General features: G+C 37.7%; 1 protein-coding gene across 1 annotated transcript; it reads right to left on the bottom strand.

Annotated features, from left to right (window-relative positions):
* Window positions 1-1,472: 1,472 nt before the first annotated feature.
* On the bottom strand, window positions 1,473-13,995 carry TMEM33 (transmembrane protein 33). The gene is made up of 8 exons (XM_038134443.1): window positions 13,875-13,995; window positions 13,719-13,783; window positions 12,329-12,423; window positions 11,673-11,860; window positions 10,634-10,701; window positions 9,778-9,911; window positions 7,764-7,847; window positions 1,473-6,453 (listed from the first exon to the last, which is right to left on the bottom strand). The coding sequence occupies exons 2-8, from the start codon at window positions 13,773-13,775 to the stop codon at window positions 6,324-6,326; spliced, it is 756 nt and encodes a 251-aa protein (XP_037990371.1). The 5' UTR covers window positions 13,776-13,783; window positions 13,875-13,995; the 3' UTR covers window positions 1,473-6,323.
* Window positions 13,996-23,078: the final 9,083 nt, after the last annotated feature.

Below are 23,078 nucleotides of genomic sequence, written 5' to 3'. Positions count from 1 at the left end.
TTGTGTCAGGCATGAGGGGAATGACTCTTCTGAAGCACAGAATGGTGCATCTTCAGAAGCTTGCATAACACTACTCTGAGTCATGCAGCTCTGTAAAGCTGTTTCGTGGTCATTTAGGTCAAAGATCTACAGAAACGAAAAGTAAATATTTTCATTTCCAGCACATGGATAAGTGTTTCCAGTTATTCACATGCAGTTCATTCACCTTAACATCAACAGTCATCTGCAGTTTCTTAAACTGAGGGCAGCAGTCCTCAACAAGCCAGTTCAACCCCAGCAGCAGCTAGTGACTGCCAAAGGACAATAAATCATGAAGGAGGCATCCTGAGAAATTGAAACTGAAAATTACTTTCCTGTAGCAAATAGACTAAGGAGGAGCACATTACATTACTAAAATTTTAGCTTCATAGTTGCAAACCAGCCACTAGAGGTCAGTGGTTTGGAATAAAACTAGCACATGGAGGAAGAATTCAATTTCTTTTCAAACAGACAAATCATACAATCAAATAAAATCTCCAGCCTCTGAATAAGGAAAAAGAGCTCTTAAGATTAGCAGCACTTACCTGCATCCAAAAGCAAGAAAGACAGCTTAAAATTCTTAAAAACAATACTAGGTACATATTACATGAAATACTGAAACAACTAATCGTTCTCTACAGTAATATACAGACATGCATAAGAACACAGGACTGAAGGAAGCCTCTTTAATCAGCTCCAGTCTGTTGCTTCTTGTCCCATAATTTCTTGCATGAACCAAGCAAGGACCAGCTTAATAGCAACTTGATTCTTTTGCTCGTAAGGAAAAAAAAAAAAGAATTACAAGAATGTGAAATTAGCTCAATTAGTACTTCTGAAGTGCATAAAGGCAGTATATCAGAAACACCTGGGCAGTGCAACCATCTTCTTTAACAACTATTTCCCTTACAAATGCGTAACACTCTGCAAAGAGAGAAGGACACCAGAGGACAGGAAGAGGCTGTTTCACCATGAAGTGTATATTACCATTTCCAAAAAGAGGAAAAAAAAAATCACGATCTGCACTTGTTCCAGGATAGCCAAAACACAGGTATACAACTTTCTCTGCTAACACCTGCATTGAAAATATAGCAGTAGACTGGACACAGAGGTAGATTTTTTCCACAGGACTTGTCATTATCTATGCCAGATTTAATGGCATAGATATTAAAGGCAGGGATCAGCTCTTTTTTTTTTTTTTTAATCTTCCTGTTTCTCTAGAAAAAGTAAATGAGGTGCTGCAGTAGCTCACTGCATTCTGCACTATTCTAAACACATACACAAAAAAACAACACCCAACATGCACCTGGAACACAACACAAAGCTGTTGGTCAGTAACTCAAACTCGCTCAGAGATCTGAACTTATTTAAGTGCTGTTTTGCAACACACACTGGTAATATTTAAAATCCAGAAGAAATACACAATTTGATTTCAAGAACATCAACAAAACAATAGGTATCAATACAGAAAATGATTTAATTTGTTTCAAAATAAATATTTGACATACAAAGCACATACAGTGAAAAAGGGTCACAATAAATTACAAATGGAACTACTTGCTCATTCACTGAGAGAAGCCCTTGGTATTTCCAATTTCATACCATCGAATTTATCATTCTTGCTGAATTAAGCACAGCACTGAACAAATATGGATCCCAGTGCTTTCTTTCACAGGTACTGGTATGGATAATTTACTGCAGTGATCCAATTTGAAAATCAGTAGGGACCAGTAAATCGCTGCATAAAAGAAAGAGCGAATGAGGTGCTTTTTCCTTAGTGTCAGCAGCCTGCGATTATTATGTTTATTAGATTTTCTGAAAGGGCTTCACATTTTCTCAAATATGCAGGAGAACTATATTTCCCCTCTGAGCCCTTACATTAGCATTTTGTGCCTCAGTCCTTGAATACCAGTAAAAGATGAATTTTTCAATTAATTTTAAAAGTTTATACCATCTGGATAGCACAGAACTAAGCAATGAAACTCCCTTACCTGCACAACATCTGCCATTATCACAGAGCTAGCTTCTGCAGGGAAGTTAAAAAGTAATGCTGAGATTTTATGAAAAAGATTTTTGAATCCACATTGAAGATTAAATTATATTACACTATCCATACTGATATCTTTCCATCTTTGGAATAAAGAATTGCTTAAGGTTCTGTCCTTAAAAGGTGATTTAAAACAGCAAGGCCTGACTGTTCCTGTGACTTTAAGAAAATTATAGCACTACAGAAGTTACAATACAAAGATACACTAACCAATTTCAGTGTATATATAGTTTAATCACAAATAGGTGTACGACAGCAACTAAAAATTATAGACAATTTCAACAGATTAGCATACCCTACTACCATCTAGCACGTTAAGGTTTCAGGATCTTGCTCTGCTGCATTATTTGATACAAGGGCCACACCTGGCACTGCACATGAAATTTAATTTTGACTTTAGAAGAACGTGTTGTTCTAGCACACTATCTTCTTTACCCTTAATCTGAGCACTGTAAAGTACAGCACTTTTTATCTGAGCAAGGTAAGGTACAGTACTTTTTAAAGTATTTAAGACCACAGTTACAATAATTTTAGGAGCAGGACTAACAAGTTATATGTAGAGCAGAAAAAATCAGTTTCATCTGTCAAACTCTTTTCTGTTTCCTGCTCTGCTAGAACTCTTACATCAGGCAAGTGCTCTTTCCTTCCATGTCTCCATTCCTGTCTTTAAAATGGGTAAGAACTTTCTTAACAAACACAGCATCTGTACAGCAAATGTTGCAATACAGGTGCCTAAGGATAAAAGGGTCTAACATAGACTGTACAAAATAATTGGCTATGCTATTTGTTTGGACAGTACAATCACATACACAGTTAGCAGCTCCAAAACTGTTGGAAGAAATAGTGGCTCATAATTGTAATCATTTTTATTTAAATTCTTACAACATTCACAGATATTGCTCCACTTAAACACCCATCAAAGAAAGGAGCAAAACATAAAACTGACAGCACAGAAATGACAATATATGTATAAAATCAAATAAAAGGCAATAAAGGAGAGGATGGATGTATTGGTGAGTTACTTGGTGTGTAAGAAATCCTAACTGGCATTAGCTACTCCAACAGGCCCAATGGCTCCTGATACTTTATCTACAGATGAAACAGACAAGTGTTAAGCTGGAGCACCACTTCTACAGAAAGCTTGTACAGAGCAAGGGGTTGGTCGACCCACAGAATCTGTGCAATGCACTTAACATACAAAAGCTAAGATGACAAAAAGCAATGAGCAGTATGATTTCTGCCAGTGGAAACAGTTACCACATTAGATAGGAAGCCTTTCAGTAATACTAAAACTCCTCTGCTTCATTTTGGGATTGGCAGGCACTTCATGGTCAGTTGCAAAATTTCTCTACAATCACAGACTTCTGTCACAGCCTCTTCATCACAGCTAGCTGTTGACAGCATAGCAGCATGAACATACAGCTCTCTTCACCAAAAAAAAACCCCTCAAACTCTGAGGACACTACCAGCATTTTACATTTAATTTAATCATTAGAATAGAAACAGTCACAAAGTGTGGTGAGGAAGCAGGCTCAAGGATAGAATGTTTTTGCCAGCATTGAGGAAAGTCTATGTTATCACTCAGGCAGCTGAAAGGCTACAGTAAAAATCAAAGCTGAAGCAGAGAACAGGTCAGTCACCCTATTTATTTGGCTTGAACATTATTCTTACAACATTGTTCCATGTTTTCTCAGCACATCAGAGAAGTAAGTTTTACCAGGCCACAAGCTGCTCATTTGTCAAGCAAAGCCAAGAACATGCTACTAGCAAAACCAAATCAAATCCCTTTTATGGAATTTCCTCCTCTTGGTCCATTTTCAAGACTTAACAGAAAGAGATAAATTCAGTATTCACATCTAAGTTCTACTTCACAGCACCGTCTTCCAACTCTTTACTCACAGCATTGTCATTCGCTTACTCTTTTTAATCCTTCTCCTGCATTTATTGAGTTGGATCTCTACTTAGCATCCTTCAGTTACAGCTGCATTACACTGGATCCAGTTTACACTCCTCTCTAATTTAGTATCATCATACAATTAGGGAACAGTAGAATGCACCCATAACAGCAGCCAGACCACAAAAATTTGCTCAGAAATAACATGTTATTTTGCTTACTATAATTACAGATTTATTTGCCTTCCACTCCCAGGATGGGGGATCAACTTAGATGACCAAATTCATTTTTACATCACAGTGGTGCCAACAGCTGAAGAGAATCTGATGTCAACATTCAAAAAACACATCATGCAACATGACAGAGGGTCTAGAATCGTGCTGAGAAACTGAAACAGTAATAAGTAGGTCTGGATTTTTCTCTGACTAGATACCATTGTTGCAGTGCTTATTCTTGGGTTAGATTTTGAAGGAAAAGTCATAAATTTTTGCACTTTTTCCCTATAAAATAATTTAGAAATGCATCAGACATTATATCCCAATTCAGAAGCAGCAGTGGGAATATAAGAACATGCACACATACACACAGGACAGCATTCTGCTCAACTTCCAGGTTCAAGCACCAGTAAGTTGTGTTAAAGAGAGAAAATGAGCCTGAAGAGCCTAGCGAGTTACATTTAACACTCCTTTTATTGCAGTAGAAATTTTAGTTTTTATCAAATCCTCAAATTACAGGATATACACATAATCAATCTCATTGCAAGTCTTTAGCAGCTGTAGAGCATTAACTGCATGCAGTTGCTTCTGCAGTGTGCAAGTATTCTATAAATAGCTAATCACGTTCAGAGAGCAAGACAAGTAGTCAAAGAATATCATATTCAATTACCAACTGGTTCATCAGAGGTTGAGCAAAAAAACTGAAATAAGTTTATAAATAAATGGCTCTGATCTAAAAACTTATACAGCTGGAAAGTTGGAATGATATCTATATCACAAACTAGATAACTCAATAGTTACAGGAACATAATTTGCTTCAAGACTGTTTTTGAAACTGATTTCTCATAAGGTTTCTCTGACCATGGAAGAATAGTTGAGTGCTACAGAATTTTACAAAAGGCCAATGAAAACCCTTTAACTTTATGCAATTAGAATACTAACACTAACTACAGAAAATTCGACAAATATTTTGCCTTGAATTTCTGGAAAGAAACTGTGCTCACACAGTATTATTTTTCCATGACCTACCCTTCAGCTGCTGGGTGAATGCAAAACCAGTGTAATTAATTTATGCACTTAATTTAATATTCACTTCTGTAGTCATGACACTGGCTTCAGATCAGTCATCAGATGGATTTATGCCAAGAAATCCTACACCCGTTTGTTTCAGAAGCTGCCTAAACAGGTGCTATTCTGTATGCAAATTTCTCATCACAATGAGGGTCTCAGAAACTGGAATAACAATTTATACAGAGCTACCTACAGAATAATTTTCTAAAAAGCTAACATGCTTGAATTACTGCAGTCTCACATTTGTGTGGACACGAGATCAAATCTGCAATGACTGCAAAAGTTACTTCATTAACATTGATTAGTTCATTTGAGACATGGTTAAAAGTTAAAGCATTGCATCTTAGTCTTAAAACCCTACAGGTCAGCAGTTTGGCTTGGTAAAACAACTTGTTATGACAAGAAAACTGCACAGTTTCCTGTAATCAGTCTTGGTATTTCTTCCAACAGCATAACGTAAGATTATGTCACAAGGTAGAAACATGGGAGAGTTCTTTTAAAGTATTATTAATAAAAACAGCCTCTCCTTCAGAAAGGAGTGTTATCTGTCAGCTTGATAGATTTTAATACCTTGTCTTAACTTCAAAGTGAGCCGTATTTCCACACTGAGTATAGCAAACTGGACAAAACAGTTCTACAGATACATTTAGTAAGCAGAAGAATACTGTCCAAAGTGTACTGCATAGGTATATGTATCAACTGCTATCCACTGGAGACATCCTAAAGTAGCTATAGTTCCAACTAACATAAACCTAGTGAGCACAGATCTCTTATAATAACTTTCAATCAATCTCAAACAACCCTTGATTTAAAAAAACAAAACGAAACAACAAACTTGTATGATAGGGCATGTTTTAGGTAGGATGCAACTACTTTTTTCATCAATTAACAATATAGCACGGTTAATTTAAGTTTCTATTATTTGTTTTTGATATGCTAAATTCCATATTATCTCCAAGAAAAGCATTTATGCATTTCTATACAGCCTGGAGTGAAATCAGTGTAAAACCAGGAATTTCCAATCATCAGCAGAAGTGCCAGCTGCTTATAATGTTCACAAAACATGAGTGCCTGAATTTGGCTATGCAACAGTTGGTGCCAATCTGCTTATAAAGGAAATGCCACTGAGGCATAGTCTTCTTACAAAAACAGGGCACGAGGGCTTCGTTATTAAGTGTTCAACAACAATCCTGAGCTCGGTGAAGAGAGTCCTGCAAAATCAGATTTAAAGACAATTTTAAAATCCTACAGCATTTATCAGAAGTATTATCCACATATATCTTTTTCATTAACTTCTTTTCTCAATATCACACTCACATCCACATTTTAAGTTAAATTATTTAGACCAACTTAGTACTGCTTCCAAGAGCTTCAGAATTCTTGACTTTTAAACATTAACATTTTAACAAACTCTATCCTCAGCTGGAAGTTACTGAGCTAGAGACAGCAGAAAAACTCCACCTTCAAAGAGAAAAAGGAATAATGCTTTGTCACAAATAGTGTAAGGAACTGGAAGGCTATTGTGTTTGTGTTTGAATATTCTTGGCAATATGCAAGAACCCTGCACTGCAGAAGCAACTATTAGAAGACAGACATGAGAAATAAAACCCTCATCACCAATTTCCCTTAAAACTACAAAAATGCCAACAGAACATTTTGGATAAACTAGTTCTACTGAATATCAATTTTAGTATTGTACAGCCTAAATTATTTTTAGACACCAAAGTAGTAAAGCAACTTCATAGATGTTGTAGGTGTTGTTAAAAATAAATATATGTAGCAGGATGGAACAATCGATTTCTTACAAAAATAGGGAACAGAAGACAATTAAGCTTATGATGCTCACACCTGTCTTTGCATATCATGGCAGCCAAAGCCACTTTCTTGGCACTCTAGCAAGCCATTTTCTGATCAAGTAGACTGGAAAGTCTGTTCACAAAATCTTGCTATGCTATGCAATGCCCATAAGAAAATTTCTAAAATGCACTCACCTGAGAAAACACTCATAGGAATATTTATGATTTCAAAGTCTAAAGCAATAATATTGGCTTGACTAACTTCCAAAATCAGTAAGGTTCAATTTCAAATACAATTAGCTTCATTTATGAATTTAACTAAAGAAGGTAATGAACATGCTTAAGATCATCCTCTCATTATTACACAAGTTTTTAAGTGCCTATTCGTATTTGGGATTAGCCTCAGATGTACCTAGAATCTAAAAATAAGGATATCTCTCTTATAAGAAAGACCTTCTATTCCCAAAGTGTAGTTTTAATTACACAAGCATGTTCTGAAAGCTCCCATTCAAGAATGGTGGTACTTTTCTGTTCACTTACATGAAATAAATCTAACCTTTAACCAGCCAGGGCTTTATTTAGCATCCAGGTGTATTTCACATTCTACAACTGCCATTTGCAGACGCAGTATTACGAGTTCTGCATTCATTTTAGAATGAGAAGTTTCTGAATGCCTAAGCACTATGCAGTTAAACATGAACTTCCAAAATCAATTTAGCACTCACCGACAGTACGGATTTCGCCGAGAAGAGTAGCGTAATGTAAGAAACCTATAGTAAATGAATGGCTGCAGCAGACTCCCTTGTCCACTGAAAGAGAATAGTTCAGTAGAGCTTACTAATGACAAACAAAAAACCAAAACAAAATACCAAAACCAGGAATTTTTAAGAAAAAATTTATAAGAAAAGCAAGTAAATTACTTGGGCTCAAAAACAAATTAAGATTTGGGTCACATTGGATCAGAAAATCTGGATCTGACAAGCAAAAGTACATAACTATACACTTACAAATGCAGAAACATTACAGAATAAAACTGCTCAATGAAGCAGTTAAAGAAGTGCTGTTCTTGTACTGATTTTACATATATGAAGTGTTTTTATAGGCCTCGTTTCTGGTGGTGTGCAAAGAATTACAGGAATTATGGTGGACACGTCTTCCATGAAAACACTTGTTGATAAGCCCAGAAACTGGCTGACATAAGCAGTCCAGTTACAGTGACCCTGTTCAATCTAATTGCAGCACTTTGAATATCTGGACCATATTTCTAGCATCTTTTGCAAAACTTTTCAGAACACACTGCAGACAATTACAGGTGTATCATGAGACTTCAATGCCAAGCTAATACCCAGTTATTTCAGTTACAGTGAAATTATTCTTTGGTATTTCACAAAACTGCTGTTTCACCATTGCTGTGCTGTGAAATAGTGGAAACATAGCACACAAACCATACACAGTGAAGCACAGAAATGCCCTAAGTTTTAGTGACTGAAGCCACTTTAAATAACACATTATTGAAAAATTCTGTTTGAATTTAAACATCACAATAAGTAAGTTCCAGTAAGCAGAACTCCATCAAATATTAGCAGCATCTTTAGCCAGAAAAAAATATTAAGTGAAAGTGAGCTGCCGGAGTGAAGAAAGAGGAAATCTTGAAACCTCTACAGTATTGACAAACAATTTAATATGCTACAAAATTTAAAGAACAAAATCTCACAATAGATGCATTTAGCAATTCAATTATTTTAAAGTTTGGCATATGACCTTTTACAAGTATCTACCAGATGACATATCAAGCAGCAATATTTCACATACTACATTCTCCACAGAGAGGCAAAAGGAAAAAAAAAGCTGTGTTCAAAGTTCAAAGCACTTGAAAGTTTCAGATACTGGATAGAGTCTGTCAGCTGGTAAGTGGTCTCAGATGGAATGCAATCCTTGAGGGCTGAAGCATTGAAATGTTCAGCTGATATATCAAAAGATAAAGACAAATTAGCATCCTATCCAAGAAGGTACAGCCTCCCTTCTACTGCTTATGAGACCACTCAAGACAAATGTTCCCACTATGCTATAACTTGCATAGAACAAAGGCTGCATTCCCCCTCCAAATATTAAAAGGCAATGACCCAAACTTCTGTGACTGGCAGGTCACTATGCCTGTACAACTTCAGTAGGATTCCAACTTTTGCAAGATCCCTAAAATGGCTTCAACAGGCAACACCACAAGAAAAATCAAATGGAATAAAAAAACCCAGAAGGGTCACTGCTCAGAAGCAGCACAGGAGAGAATGCAACCTACTCCTGTTTGCACACTTTTTGCATAAGGAAACTTTGCCATTTAAATTTCAGGAATCTAATTGTCAAAAATAAGAGTTCACTTTCAGTGAAGCTGAAGATCTTAATATTCTACTAAACGAAGGAAAATTAAACTTACTGAACTATGTACTGACAGAAATGTAGGCGAATTCAAGTGACAAGCCTGAAAAACTCCCATGTGACTCATCACCCACACTATGAAAGGGAAGTTTTTTTGGTGCTCAGATACATCATAGTGAATGCCTTTTCATGTCAGGATGCACCAACTTAAGAAGCCTGAGAATCACTTAAATTTTATTTGAAGTTCAAGCCTCTGTCAGCCAGAACCACACAAATGGAGTACTATGAGCCACAGAGAACTCTTCTGCAAAAAGCAGTCTTGTGTAGCAAGTTTCTAATTATTTAAATATTTATCATTATTCTTACCTGAAGAGCATAAAAACTGTAGCTGGCATCAGGAAAATTTCATTGCAAGCAATAAATTTCAGAATATTCTGTTGATTAGCATTCAATTTCTCTAAGAGATTTCTCAAAAAGGGCAAACTATTTGAACTTCGTGCCTTTAAAGAAGAAAAAATTATTTACAGAAAACATAAAAATTACATCTATCTCCATTAGTACAGAGAAAACAAAATGCAAACAATTGCTATTTACCACCCATTTCAACATTTTAAGATTTCATCACTTTTGAGATTAATATCCTAAGGAAAACTACTGCAGGCTTGGAACTCCATAATTTACAGAGTTCAATTAAAAGCATCAGATGCTGCAATTCCCTCACTCACCAATTTTAGGTTCAACTGCACAAAAACAGCCACGAGCCTTGTTCAGTACACTAGGACAAAGTGCCCATGGTAGCAAGACAGCCCAGTTAGGAACACCAAAGCCTGGAGTTACGTTAAGATGCACAAGGCAGTATATTGAGCAGCAAGTCCAACTGGCAAGTATTTTGCTTGCTAGTCTCACCCTGTAGTTTGTTACTTTATTACTGAAATAGAACAATAAAATTCAGAGGCTATGGTTTAGCTTGGAAAAGACATGTCTTAAGTTTCAACTTAATTGTTCCACAGATTTTGTTTCCTTCAAAGAAAAGCATTTGAAGAAAAATAATTAGTGAGAAAAATAATTAGCTGAGATAAATAATTAGCTGAGATTCTATATTACAGATTCACTCTAATTCCTCTAATGCAGCCAAAGAAAACCAAACCAGAGCTGAACTCAAACCTGTTTATAAACCCCAAGAATACTAACTGTATTCATTGTGATATATACATATACTTACATCAAGAACTTTCTTTGTGTATGTGGCAGCATGAAGCAAAGAGAACAGCAGAACTGGAAAAATACTCACTGAAGCAAGCCATAAGGAAAATTACAGGCTGTGCAAGTGCTTCATTTCTCCATGATGTTATACTACACCAGTGATAGCTTGATGGATCTTTGCAAAAGTTTGGCTGGAATGACCTATACTGGATGAAGATATGTCTAAGTCTAAGACCTATATTTATAGCTCTTCCTTCTGCTTCTTACACCTCTTTGCTATGCACTTTTATTAACCTCAAAATATGGGTGTCTGCAAGTATGCAAAAGTATAACATGCACCATTGGACACCAGAGCACTTCTACTGAAATGCATTCTCTCTGCACAGAAGCACACCTGAGCTTACTACTCAAAACCTCTGGAATACTTGTAGTCATAGTTTTTGTTAAAAGATGCTACAAAATTAATTTCTTTTCCAAAGAACATGCAGTTGCCAGCCATTCTGATTTTACAGAGCAAGAATGTGGATATTTCTCTTCCAGAAGGATTTCAGGAGTAGGACATTAAGTATGTATCATGTGGCATTAAGAAATGTCAGCTCTGACATATCACCTTCGACCATCCACAGGAGCAAATTCTGCAGACTTTATCAGTTTAATAACTTATTTGAGAAAGTTACTACTGAATAATTATTTCTCTATATGATGAATGTCTACTACAGTGAGAAGACATGTAAAAACCCTGCACTGGCAATAAATGAAATACCATCTTTTCCAAATATCACTGGAGGCTTGTCATAAAATCCACCAAACTTAAACCTAAAAAAAAAAAAAAAAAATTCAAGTAGCCGGAGAATGCAGTGCTCTAATTACAGAGCTGATTAAACTGAATATGGATCAATCAACATAAGCCTCTCCTATTTTACATAGAGTATGTTCTATAAATAGCAAACATATCAAACTAGTTCAACTAGCTTTTCAAATCATGGCAAAGGTGATGAAAATAATTGTGGTTTTAATATATTTAAAAACATTAACAGGATGACACAAGAAAAGGATACTTGTAACAGGGTAGGAATTCACAAAGATAAGGGAGTACAACAGGTAATGGCAGCTGTCCTCCAGCAAAGCCTGAGCCAGAAACGCCCTGCTCAGCTGGAAGTGCGGTAGCCTTTGGTGTAGTCGGAGGGCACTGGTAAGAGCATTTGCCAGCAAGGCACGCTGGTAAAAGCTTGCTGCTTCATGCAACCTGCAAATCACCAGAGGAGATGTTACCATGTGAACCAAGCTCAGAAGTCTTCTACCTTCGAGAATTGCATCACAACTGAACAATACCTGAAGTATTTATTTATATTATTGTACATAAGCACTATTCCCAGAAAATAACCCAAAAGCTGTTTAATACTGACTTTACTGCAGGTGCCTAAGACAACTCAATATAATACTCCATTTACACACAAAAACATGCATTTACCACGACTTTACATTTTTTTCAATACATTTTCCAAACACATCTACAAGTGTTTTAAACCAGTCTAAAATCTGTAAGCTATTCTGACAAAAAGCATCTAAGTAACCTGAATAACAGCAATTTACCTTAGATGAAAAAACAATTCTGTGCAAAGAGAATCTAGTTTATTAGTAAATATTTGTATTTATATTTCAGTGTATATGTTTATATTTATATTTATATTTATATTTATATTTCAGTACATACCCTAGAAGAGGCAGGACAAATAAAGCTGAGCAGTAAACCGTGAACAAGCGGGAAATCCACATTGCTGTATCCAACTTGTTAGCCATCAGAAATTGCTACATTGGAAAAGAAAAAAAAAATAAAAAAAAAAAAGACCAGCCCCACCAGAAGTTGGTATCTTAATACTTGCATACAGTGAACATTCTTAATTTCAAATCTTTCTCCAAGCTCAAATATAAGCAAATCATAGCTTGAAGCAGAAAGCTTGTTTTTGTTCTGTCGTACTTGGCTCATATGATGTTACCAGCCAGATCAAAAAATAGCTCAGCTTCCTCAAAACCAAGAGGTTCCTTTGAACATTACAATCAAATACAGTGGTAAGAACGTCTAGAAAAATATTTTTTCTATCCAAATATGCCTCACTAAACAGTCAGCTTCACAAATGTTATCATGTAGGGTCTCTAGACCTGACTGATTTTTGCTTCAAGGTATCTTTTAGAATTCAATTCACAAACCTGGGGCTAAATCTCCACAATTCTTCCAATGGAAGGAGGAAAAATATAGGGTCAGGTAAAGTTAGCGTAACCACATTACAGGGAAGTGGCATCGTTTTGGCTTACATATTCCTGGCCTTGAAAAAGCAGAGAACTTTTCACAGTAATCCTGCACCTCTTTTCCCTAACCACTGCCCTCCTCAGTCTTGATACAGCCAAAGTGCCAGAAAGGCTCTAATGAAACACAGAATGCTTTTGGCTATATGTGCATCAGAGTCACAACAACAGCTTCCTTCCGACAGAGTTCATATTTTTTTCCAAATGTGGGCCAGCTTTTGAAGAGTCATCTTTTGCTCTATATTTCTAGTGCATCTTTATGGAAATGACGAGAAACCTACAAGCATCTTCATAATATGATTTCTTATCTTACTCACACAATATAACTACAGAAATGGCGTGAAGCTGTGTAAAGGTTAGATTAGATTACCAGGAAAAGGTTTTTCACCCAGAAGGTGTTTGGGCACTGGAACTGGCTCCCCAGGGCAGCGGTCACAGCACCAACCCTGACAGAGTACAAGCCTTTGGACAATGCTCTCAGGCACACAGTGTGACTTCGGGGGCATCCTGTGCAGGACCAACGAGCTGGACTCAATGATTCTTGAGGGTCCCTTTCAACTCAACATATTCTATGATTCTGTGAAATACAGACGCTAGCACACTGAATTACTTTCAATTCAGCCATTTTCAAGAGCGGCGGCACAGCAACAGCACCGCTTTCAATCGGAAAGCGAGAGCTGCTCACTCCTGCCCGCAGCCGGGCGAGCAGCGCCCCGCTGCCACCCCAGCAGGGCCCCCCCGCCCGCCGCCGGGGCAGCACCGCGGCCGGCCCGGGCCCCCCCGGCCCGGGAGCTCCTTACCACGGCCCCGCCGCCGGCCCCGCCTGGCATGGGCCCGTTCTGCGTGGAGTCCGCCATGGCCGCACCTGCGGGGAGAGAAGCGCCTCAGCTTGTGCGGCACGGGCGACCGCAGCCGCCGCCTGCCGAGCTCCCGCTCCCGGCCCGGCCGCGACCCACCGTAAGCGCCACACCGGGCACGGAACACGCTCCGGCAGATCCCACTCCCGGATGCGGCCGGACGCCACTTCCCGCGGGCCGCGGGGCTGCCGGGCAATGTAGGCGGTGACTGGGATGCTCCCGACGGCGCCGGGCGGCGCCACGGGCCGGCGCTGGGAGGCAGCGCGGGGATGGCGGGGCCGCTGGGCGGGACGCTGCTCCCTTCTCCGCTGTCCGCAGTAGCCCGGACATCGGGTGCTCGGCTCCGTCCGTAGGGTCTGTTCAGGGGCACTTGTGTGTGGTGACAGCAACAGCAACAGTATTAATGCTCGCTTCGGCCTCAGTTTGGGGAGTGTTTGCTCTCTGAGGGCCGAGTGGATTTCCAGGGCTCTGGGTTTCCGTAGCAGCCTGGCGAGGCTCAGTGCTGAGCATCAGCAGTATAAACGGGAATCGTAGCTTCACAGGACCCGCGTAGAGCGCTCCGCTGTTCCCGGTGCTGTGATGGCCCGGCAGCGTCAAAGAAAAACGGTGCAAGGTTGTGCCCCTGTGTTTTAGTGTCGTGACTTCCCGATAATGTGAAAAGACATGGGGAAAAAACCCTAACACGCACCTCTTCAAAGCCACGTGGGCCTGAAGACTGTCAGCGGTATTATGTTAAAAAGCGGGAGTTTTGAAACAAGTTTCTGAAATCTTTGGTCAATAATCACCAAATCATAAAGCTAGGGACCTGTGAAAAACGCCAATCACTTGTTTTTAAAATTTTAAAAGTTTAATAGTAATAAAATGGTTATAAAAATAGTGATATAATTAGAGTAATAAAAATTTGAACAATTGAGATTAGGACAATACAAGACAATAAGAACAAAGAGTTACGGACGGTCCGGGTACCTTTTCTGGGCAAAATAAGCCCGAAAAAGGACACCCGTTAACAGAGGATTAACCCTTAAAAACAAAAGCCTATTGCATATTCATACACCTCACGCATGATGCATAAATTCCATTCAAACAAAGGATTCTGTCTGGTCAGCATCAACTTCTTCCTCTCAATCCTAAACTGCTCTTCAAGCCTGAGCGAGGTGGGAAGAAGTTAGTTTCTCCTGATAACGGAGCAATAAATCCTCTTTCTCTGAAAGATTTCAGTGTCCTGTGGCTTCTATCTGGTGCGAGTACCTCATTCCTTTCTTTAAAAAATATCCCACATATGTGGGATATAAAATATCCCACATATAGTTTCTATATCCCAAAATAGTTTCTATTTTAACATTCTGTTATAACCTAAAACTATATTTGAGAAAATTAATACAGTATAACTTTCTAACATAACACATATAATATTCATCCTAATATTTGCGAAAAGCCAATCATAAAATATGCATTTTACACAGGAGCTTGACTCAGGCACAGGTGTATCAGCCACCTCTGAAGGGTGGCACAAAGCAGAAGGATGGCACAAAGCAGAAGCAGCCTTCTGTTCACTCTCCAACATGTAGCTTATGTAATTTGCAAGGTCTTGGAAAGGTTTAATCCTCCCTTCATTAATCTTCCCCTTGCCTTTAATATTGATGGTTTTTTAAATTATTTGTGCCAGATAGCTATGTGAACTTGTTTCTGTTCTCAGTTGGAAGTCTGTAACTCGTATGAAGTGGCATCAAAGCAAAAGAAAATAAAATGCAGGCCTGGTAACCGACACCTTTGACTTTTGGCTGCTATGGCTTCATGTAGTTGTGCTTCTGGCTTTCTCTCAAGGATGTGCTGCAGGTTCCCCCTCCTGGCAGCACGGGTTTCAGGACAGCGAGCGTCTGCTCCAAGTTCTAATCGTTCCCAGAGGCTTTCAATTCAATTACTCTTTAACAGCAAGAAAGACATATTCCTGTCACCAAGGATGTTGGGAATCAACATCTGCAATCAGCCTCATTTCTGACTTATGGTGATTAAACCTGAAAATTGATTGGAAGACGCTCAGGAAGAATGTGTAATGAAGTAGGTTGACAAGAAAGGAGCAAAAGAGTCAGCTGATAGGGATTCTAACACCGTAACAATTACAAATAATCTAAGCAATCTTAGGCTAGTTAACACGTTTAAATTGAAGAAGCAGAACCCGATTTCCCGCTTCTCTCCCAACCATTCATCTCTCATTTAGGTGACTGAGAAGTAGACACAAGAACTACCTCCTACTTTGAGATTATTATTCTGCAGGTGGAGGAGACTCTACTAAACAGCAGTAGAGAATTAGGACTCTCAGTGTGTCTGCTGGGCATTCTCAGATGTGTCATAAAAAGACTGACAAACATTTATGCTAAACCAAAATTAAGACTACAAATATTGTAAATTCAAGTTGAACCATTACCAGATTACTGTATTTCAAAATGAAATATTGACATATCATGGGGATTTGTTTAGATGCAACTGAAACATGAAAACCACGGAGTGTTTAACTGAAATGTCACAAGGGGAAAAAAACCTGGCCAGTGTTCAAGATTACTTGTATTTCTTAAATGAACCTAGGATGACAACTCCATGTCTTTAGCTTGAGTGCTTTTTCATTTCTTAGCACTTGTAATTTAGGAAGTGCTCAATGCACTTTTATGCAAAGCATTAATTTTTAGATTCTGGTTTGGTCTCTTGGTCATAACAGCAAAAGTTGTCTTTCATAATTTTGCCTTAATTTCATTTAAATAAAATGTTAAGCCATTATTTATTTCCAAAAGTTCATGGATTAAAAAATGTCATACTTCAATACAAAATGTCCCTCTTCACCCTTTGCAACTAGTCCCCTTTTCCTTCATATCAATCCTTGTTCTTCTGACTTTCCCCTTGAGTTCTGCACATGTTGTTGCTTCTTGTATGATGTTGCTTCTTGTATGATGTAGTCTCTTCTGTTGAGCACTTCACACCATGCTACTGTTTAGTTTAACTTGCAAGAAAACATTAAATTATATTTTTAGAAATCAAGTGTCAGCTATTGGCTCCTCCTTTTCCCAATTCTCTTCTGCTATGACATTACTGATTGAGGCAAGAGGAGGAGCAGAAATTGATCTGTGTGTTATGAATGATTTTGTTTTCAACAGTTGTAAGTGGATTCCTCCATACCATCAAGGTACCTGTTTGCTTTCATTGGTAATTGATAGTTGAGATACTTAGAAGAGTATCAGTGCAATCCCCTTTCTCCACTGTGGCAGTCCAACACAATCAGCACAGACACAGCTGAAATTGTAAAGAGCACTTCCATGTTTTATCCCCAAAAATTTATGCACCTATCAGAGAATTACTGACGGTAATGATACCTGGGATCAGCTTGCTCTTAATTTAAAAAGTTATGGAGGCTAAGGGGTATATTTTGACCTTTTATGCCCAGATGAATACACCTACTTCCACTAATCTATTTGATATCTCCTGGCCAAAGAAAAAAAAAATAAAAAGCACCCTAGTATGTCTGCAAAATAAAATAAGTCACACATTTTAGAATTATATGGAAGAAAATATGAATGCAGTGCTTTACATTTGTTTAGCAAGGCTGAGACTAAAAGGCTGAGACTCTCCAGAGGCTGTGCAAGTTTACTAATGCTCACATGACCACTAATTAGATGAAGTTCAATGAAGACTTTTGGTCAAAAAGGTTAGTAGTATACTTGTGGGCACACAAGCAGTAGCATATGGGTAGAAATGGAATGTATAACTCCAGAACTGGCATTGCCAGTTTTCTTCTTAGTCACTATGTGTTTTCAGATGAAATCATATGCAAAACTCCCTAGACAATTTGAAGCCAGTTTGAATATCCAAAGAAGGCTCTGATGGTGTTTCAAATTAATTACTGAGAACCTCATTACAGACACTATGGAAATACTTTATAAACAATAATTCTTTGTCAGTGCATTTTGACAGCCATAATAAATACTTCATAAAACCAGTATTTCGCCATAAAGATTGTTTTAAATATGATTTTTTTTATTGTCTTTGTAATAGCTTCACCATCACAAGCATGCAATCTCCAGTGGCGTCAGTTCTCAATCATTTTAACATAGCATTGTTTAGGTGGTGTTCATCACCTTGCAGCAAGGGGCACTTGAGGTTCCAATAATGATTTATCTCTTTTGTCCTTGATTTGAAAGAAGGTACTGTTGCTAACATCTGTATGCAGTTTTCATTTATTTCAAATAATAGAGAGAACATTCCTCCAAGATTGATAGGATTACAGTTCCTCATAGCCAAACTAGCTCCATTATTTGTATCAGTAGTGTATAATGCAAAGATAAAATAAGTTTTTATGCAAAGTTCTAATGAACAATTTGGTTCTTGTTTGAGGTTATCTCAAGCTGGCTATCCAAATCTCAAGAAACAATAAAGGACATTGGGTAAATGCCTGGTACATTTTTCAGAAAAAGAAACAGAAGTCTTCTGTCTCTACCCGATTGCATTGTGATTTTTGCTGGATGGTCTGTAGCAATATCAATTATGTTCTTTTTTCTTTTCCTTCGCAGCTGGACTTTCCATTTACTCACTCTTCCTGGAAGCATTACCCTTTTAATTACTGAGTGTGTGCCAAAGCAGTGAAAAAGAGAAGCCACAGTTTTTGAAGATGTGTGAAATAGATGTGCAAAATTCCTTACAGTTGCTTTCTGTGTCAGCATTTTCATAACTCTCAGCATTTTGTTATATCCCTATGTTATTAAAATAAATGACACAGAAGCTTCAAATGTGAGCTTAAGACAGTACAAAGAAATATGATAACTTCATATATGTCTTTTATAGGATTCAAGGCACGGCACAAGGATTGTCATGTGATTGAATCAGACAGCAGCCTTGCCAGTGTATTTTATTTGCAATGTTCTACCCATTAAGGACATGAAAAATATTGAAAATTTAAGAATGGAAAGAAAGATGGGCAAGTGTTCTTTTAAAAATTCATTAAAGGAAGATTAGGAAGATTTTAGAAATCTGCAGCAAGAGACCATATCAACAAATGGAGGAACATAGTGAATTATAGATGTAAACTTTCGACTACCTGTAGTGTTTGATTATAAATACCACAGCAGGAGAGATTGATAAGCATCATCTTGCAAGCTCAGAGAAGTATCTGAAAGTGTATTGATCAATGCTGAACTCAGTACTGGGTTGCTGGTAACTGGCTTCCTTATCTCATATTGATCACAGGCTACAATGAGGGAATCAAAAGAGGATAAAGGACAAAACCCCAAACCTATGAGCTTTCCCAAGAAGAAGTTCTGTTACAGTGTGAAGAATGTTAGCTCTATCTATGCAGAGAAATGTGAAATGAAGTAATTCACTTTTTAAAATACTGTCTGTTACATGATCTGAGCAAATCCCCATCAAGATTGATGCAACACTTAACATGGTTCTACACTAATAACTAAAAACTAATAACACTATAATCTGTGGTCCTGTTTTCTTCAGCAGAGATATTATTATTACATTCTGCCACTCATTCAGTGCAAGCAGAAGTTTGCAGATAAATGATTAGGGTTGCAAGCTGTATAAACTGAATAAAAATGAACCACTGAGAAATATTTTTGCTTTTATCTGAAGGTGACACAAGCCAGACTTCTTTTGACAAAAGTGCACCAGCCAGTATGTTGGGAATCCCATCCCATTCACATACAAAAGTTTTCTCACACAACTGCAACAAATGGGCCACACTTTTTTGTTCTCTGCACCCACAGAACTGCCTCTGGTTTCATTTACAAGCATCTTTAGACCTTTGATCATGTCTGTCTGCATGATCTGTACTCTTACCATAATTATACTGTCCCAGGCACTAAAGGTATACAGGTGTATATATAGAAGACCTTATTAAAATTAGAGGGGGCTTCAGAGAAAAGTTTTAGATTTTGGACAGTTTTTTACACAATCTTGTCAGGGCTTACCCCTAGATTGGGGTGACCCCGAAAGATGGAAAATTCTCTTCTCCAACCCATGCCTTCAGAGAAAGACTCAGTAGTTTTCAGTCGTCCAGTCTCAAGGTAGTTTATTGTTGGTTATCTAAAAGATTTTCTTCCTGAGCTGCTGCAGTCCGTTCAGCAGGTCAGACAAAGGCACAGTGCCCTCCCAGGGGGCTGGTGCTGTCTTTTATATCATACATTACATATCAAATGTTGATGGATTTTCCCCAATGCCTATTGCCTATATTGAATGGTGACTTTCTACTCTAAACCAATCTGTGAGTGCCAACATCTCCATGAACATGGAGGTTTGGAAGGAGAAAGAAGGAGGACAGGGCACACCCAAATCCCTCCATCTTAGAACTTCTGACCCCCATGTACAAAACTCAGACCCCTGTGTACAAGGCTTAAAACCCCCCTGTACAGCACTCAAAAACTCTTTCCTTCACCTCGTGACTACTTCTACTATAATATCTAAACTTTTGTGACTTCTTGTTCTTCCTGCAAGGTTGGTAAATTGTTCCATGGGTCAGATTCAAAGCCACAGGGGTTTCTGGCTGCATGCCAGGGTCTCAAATGCTTCTAACCTGGGCCCCAAACATCCAAGAATGTCTGAGGGACATTCTGGGTTCCGACACAATCTGGTATGTTTTCCTAACCAGGGTAAGTTTGAGTGATCTTATTTATTATATTGCATAAATTGTTCTTGATCTTTTAATACATACTCCAAGTGCTGCATTTTCAAAGGCACTTTGCAATACAGGTAAACTCAGAAATCAGTAACTTTCTGCATTCTTTGTGAGATCCCACTCAGAAATTCAGTCACAGAAAACTGGATGGGTGATTACATGATAGGAATATGTAGAAGTATTTTTAACCTTTGATATTGGATATTAAATTTAAAGCACAGTCGACTGACATGTCCACTGACATGTTCCACAGATATTTTATTGCTTATTTTGGAGGTGGGGATATTTTCATCCATTGGTGTTTATTCATTCGCGGTATATCCAATTCCAGACATAGCAGGCAAGTGTTCCAGTTTATAAAATTATTATCTGTATTTTCAATTTTATTCTAAATAATTTAGTTGGATTATTTTAAGTTTATTATCATTGCCAAAAAAGGTATATGCATATTTTATCCAACTGCTTTTGTAACCACTGATAATCAGTAACAGCTTAAAATTTAGAAAAGATAAAAAATACATGGAAAGACAATCAGGTTAATTCAATTCGTCCTTCCAAACACTCATAGGTAAAGTCCATCCATTTAAATCTGATTTAATCATGTGCTGAAGTGGCATGAAATTGAATGAAATCAAGCTGTCCATAGCCCAGAAAATGTTCTTACTGAGATATAAAAATCCTCAAGGATACCAATTAGTCAGATAGTCTACTTGATAAGTCAAGGATAAGTTTCTTGCTCAGTCACAAAGCTTCTAATTTATACATTGACCAGAGTGACTGGAAATGGAAGGATATTCTTTGAGGCTCATAACTTCTTATTGAATTTCATGCTGTGACTTTTGCAGGAATGTCCTGTCTAACACTTCTTTAGCAATCTTTGCTTTTTTTATATAGAGCCAGTAGTAATGACTTAATTTGCAAGGTAAAATACAGGGAGGTTCAAGTTTAAGGGAGATATTTGGCATTTACACAAGGAAAACTGTAAGCAATCTAGAGAGGGTCACAAGTAAAATGAAGAGTTAACCACAGAGCAAGTTTATTGACATGTATAACAGCTTCTGAAATTCAATAGTTAATGTATTTTCAGTCATAGATTTGGGAAGAGAAACACAAGGAATTCAGGGTATGGCTACAGAAAACTGAATACACTCACTCTGAGCTTCTCACTGAAGTTTAATGGGACTTTTGGTGAGTTATGCTATTTATTCTTCCTGATAGGAATTTCAATCTGCTGCACAGTTCTGAAAAATAAGCAAATTCTCCTAATCAAAAGATAAAACAGAGAGTAAAGAAAAAAAATCTTTACATTTGCTTTACATTACAGTTGGTCCAAGACCACTACAAATAGTTCTCACATGCCACCTTTGTTTTAATCTTCATGGATGACATTAGGTAGAGGATCTTTATGAAAAACCTTGAAATATTAAAAACTCTGGCAAGCTCATCACATAATTCCTTCAGAGTCTTTTATCTGCAGCTAGAAACAATGTCTAGATGTAATGTTTACAATTATTCTGACAGAAGCTGGAAAAAAGTTGTGGAAGTTCACCTGATGTGACCAAATTCAATGACTGCATGGATGATATCGCAGGAAAGATGCTTAAAGGAAAAGAAACCCAGACAGTTCTCAGTATAATTCTCTGTCAGCCCGTTGAGGAGACAGAAGCTATGAGAAAATATCTTCAGCAGGTAAATTCATGATGAGGGAGGTAGGAAACAGGGGGAGGTGTTTGGCCACTAGGAGTTATTCATGATAGGGATTTTGAGCAGCATTCTAGGATTAAGACTGACAATGGGGAAAAAAAAAGAAAATGGGAGAAGAAGATGAAAAAATGAAAAGTTTAATTTGTATATTAATTTTAGCACAATTTAAAAAATCCCTCCAAAACAGAGAAATAGAGGTAGGTATTAAAATAGCTAAAGAAATATCAGTCTGGAGAAGGTTGAGTTGTAAGAAGAAAGCTGTGGCAAGCTTAGTGACAGGAATGTGCTTGACAAATGAGAGATGAACAATAAGTAATGAGAGAATAATTTACATGCAGCAGGATATTAATCTGTATTCTTGAAGATTTTCAAGATTCAGCTATAGTCCTACTTCAAGGGGACAGTTGGACCACCTAATCTCTGGGATGCCTTCCAATCAATATTTGTTTGGTTTTGTGCAGTGACAATCTTAAGCAGCAAAAATGAAGAAACTGGAACAACTAGTGATGGGTGTGACACCCACCATTGTCAGGATAGCAAATACCTCATGGAGTAGTAGACATCTTGTTAAGAGGTACTGAAGGATAAGGAGTCTTCAAGATTCATAAGAATAAAAGTGATGAGTAGCAGTGAAGGTTAATAACAGAATAAATGTTTTCATGAATTCCATCATTATGAGAAGTGTTGGTTTCTAAGATACAGGCACAAGAATACAGTTATTTGTATCCATACAGTACAGCTATTCTGAAATGCTACAGCTCACAAACTTCCTCATCAACACTGCATCAAAAAGCTGAGCTGCTGCACCAGTCTTGGGTTTGGAAATTAAAAATTTTCTGCTATAACTCTTTGTTGAATATAACACTGGACTAAATGATTCCAAGTTGACGTGATCCAAAATAAATTGAATAAACAAAAGGTATTTCTCTAAGCTT

This window comes from Motacilla alba, chromosome 4, assembly GCF_015832195.1.
Source record: "Motacilla alba alba isolate MOTALB_02 chromosome 4, Motacilla_alba_V1.0_pri, whole genome shotgun sequence".
Classification (NCBI taxonomy): Eukaryota; Metazoa; Chordata; class Aves; order Passeriformes; family Motacillidae; genus Motacilla; species Motacilla alba.
Note: the sequence above shows the minus strand (reverse complement) of the source record. Positions and strands in the feature narration are given on the sequence as shown.

Coding starts and splice junctions, on each gene's coding strand:
- TMEM33 (XM_038134443.1), bottom strand. CDS start 13,775: ATGGCGGACTCCACGCAGAACGGGCCCATGCCAGGCGGGGCCGGCGGC. Junction 9,912..10,633: donor ACACAAAGAAAGTTCTTGAT/GTAAGTATATGT, acceptor TCTTCTTTAAAG/GCACGAAGTTCAAATAGTTT. Junction 6,454..7,763: donor CGGCGAAATCCGTACTGTCG/GTGAGTGCTAAA, acceptor CTGATTTTGCAG/GACTCTCTTCACCGAGCTCA.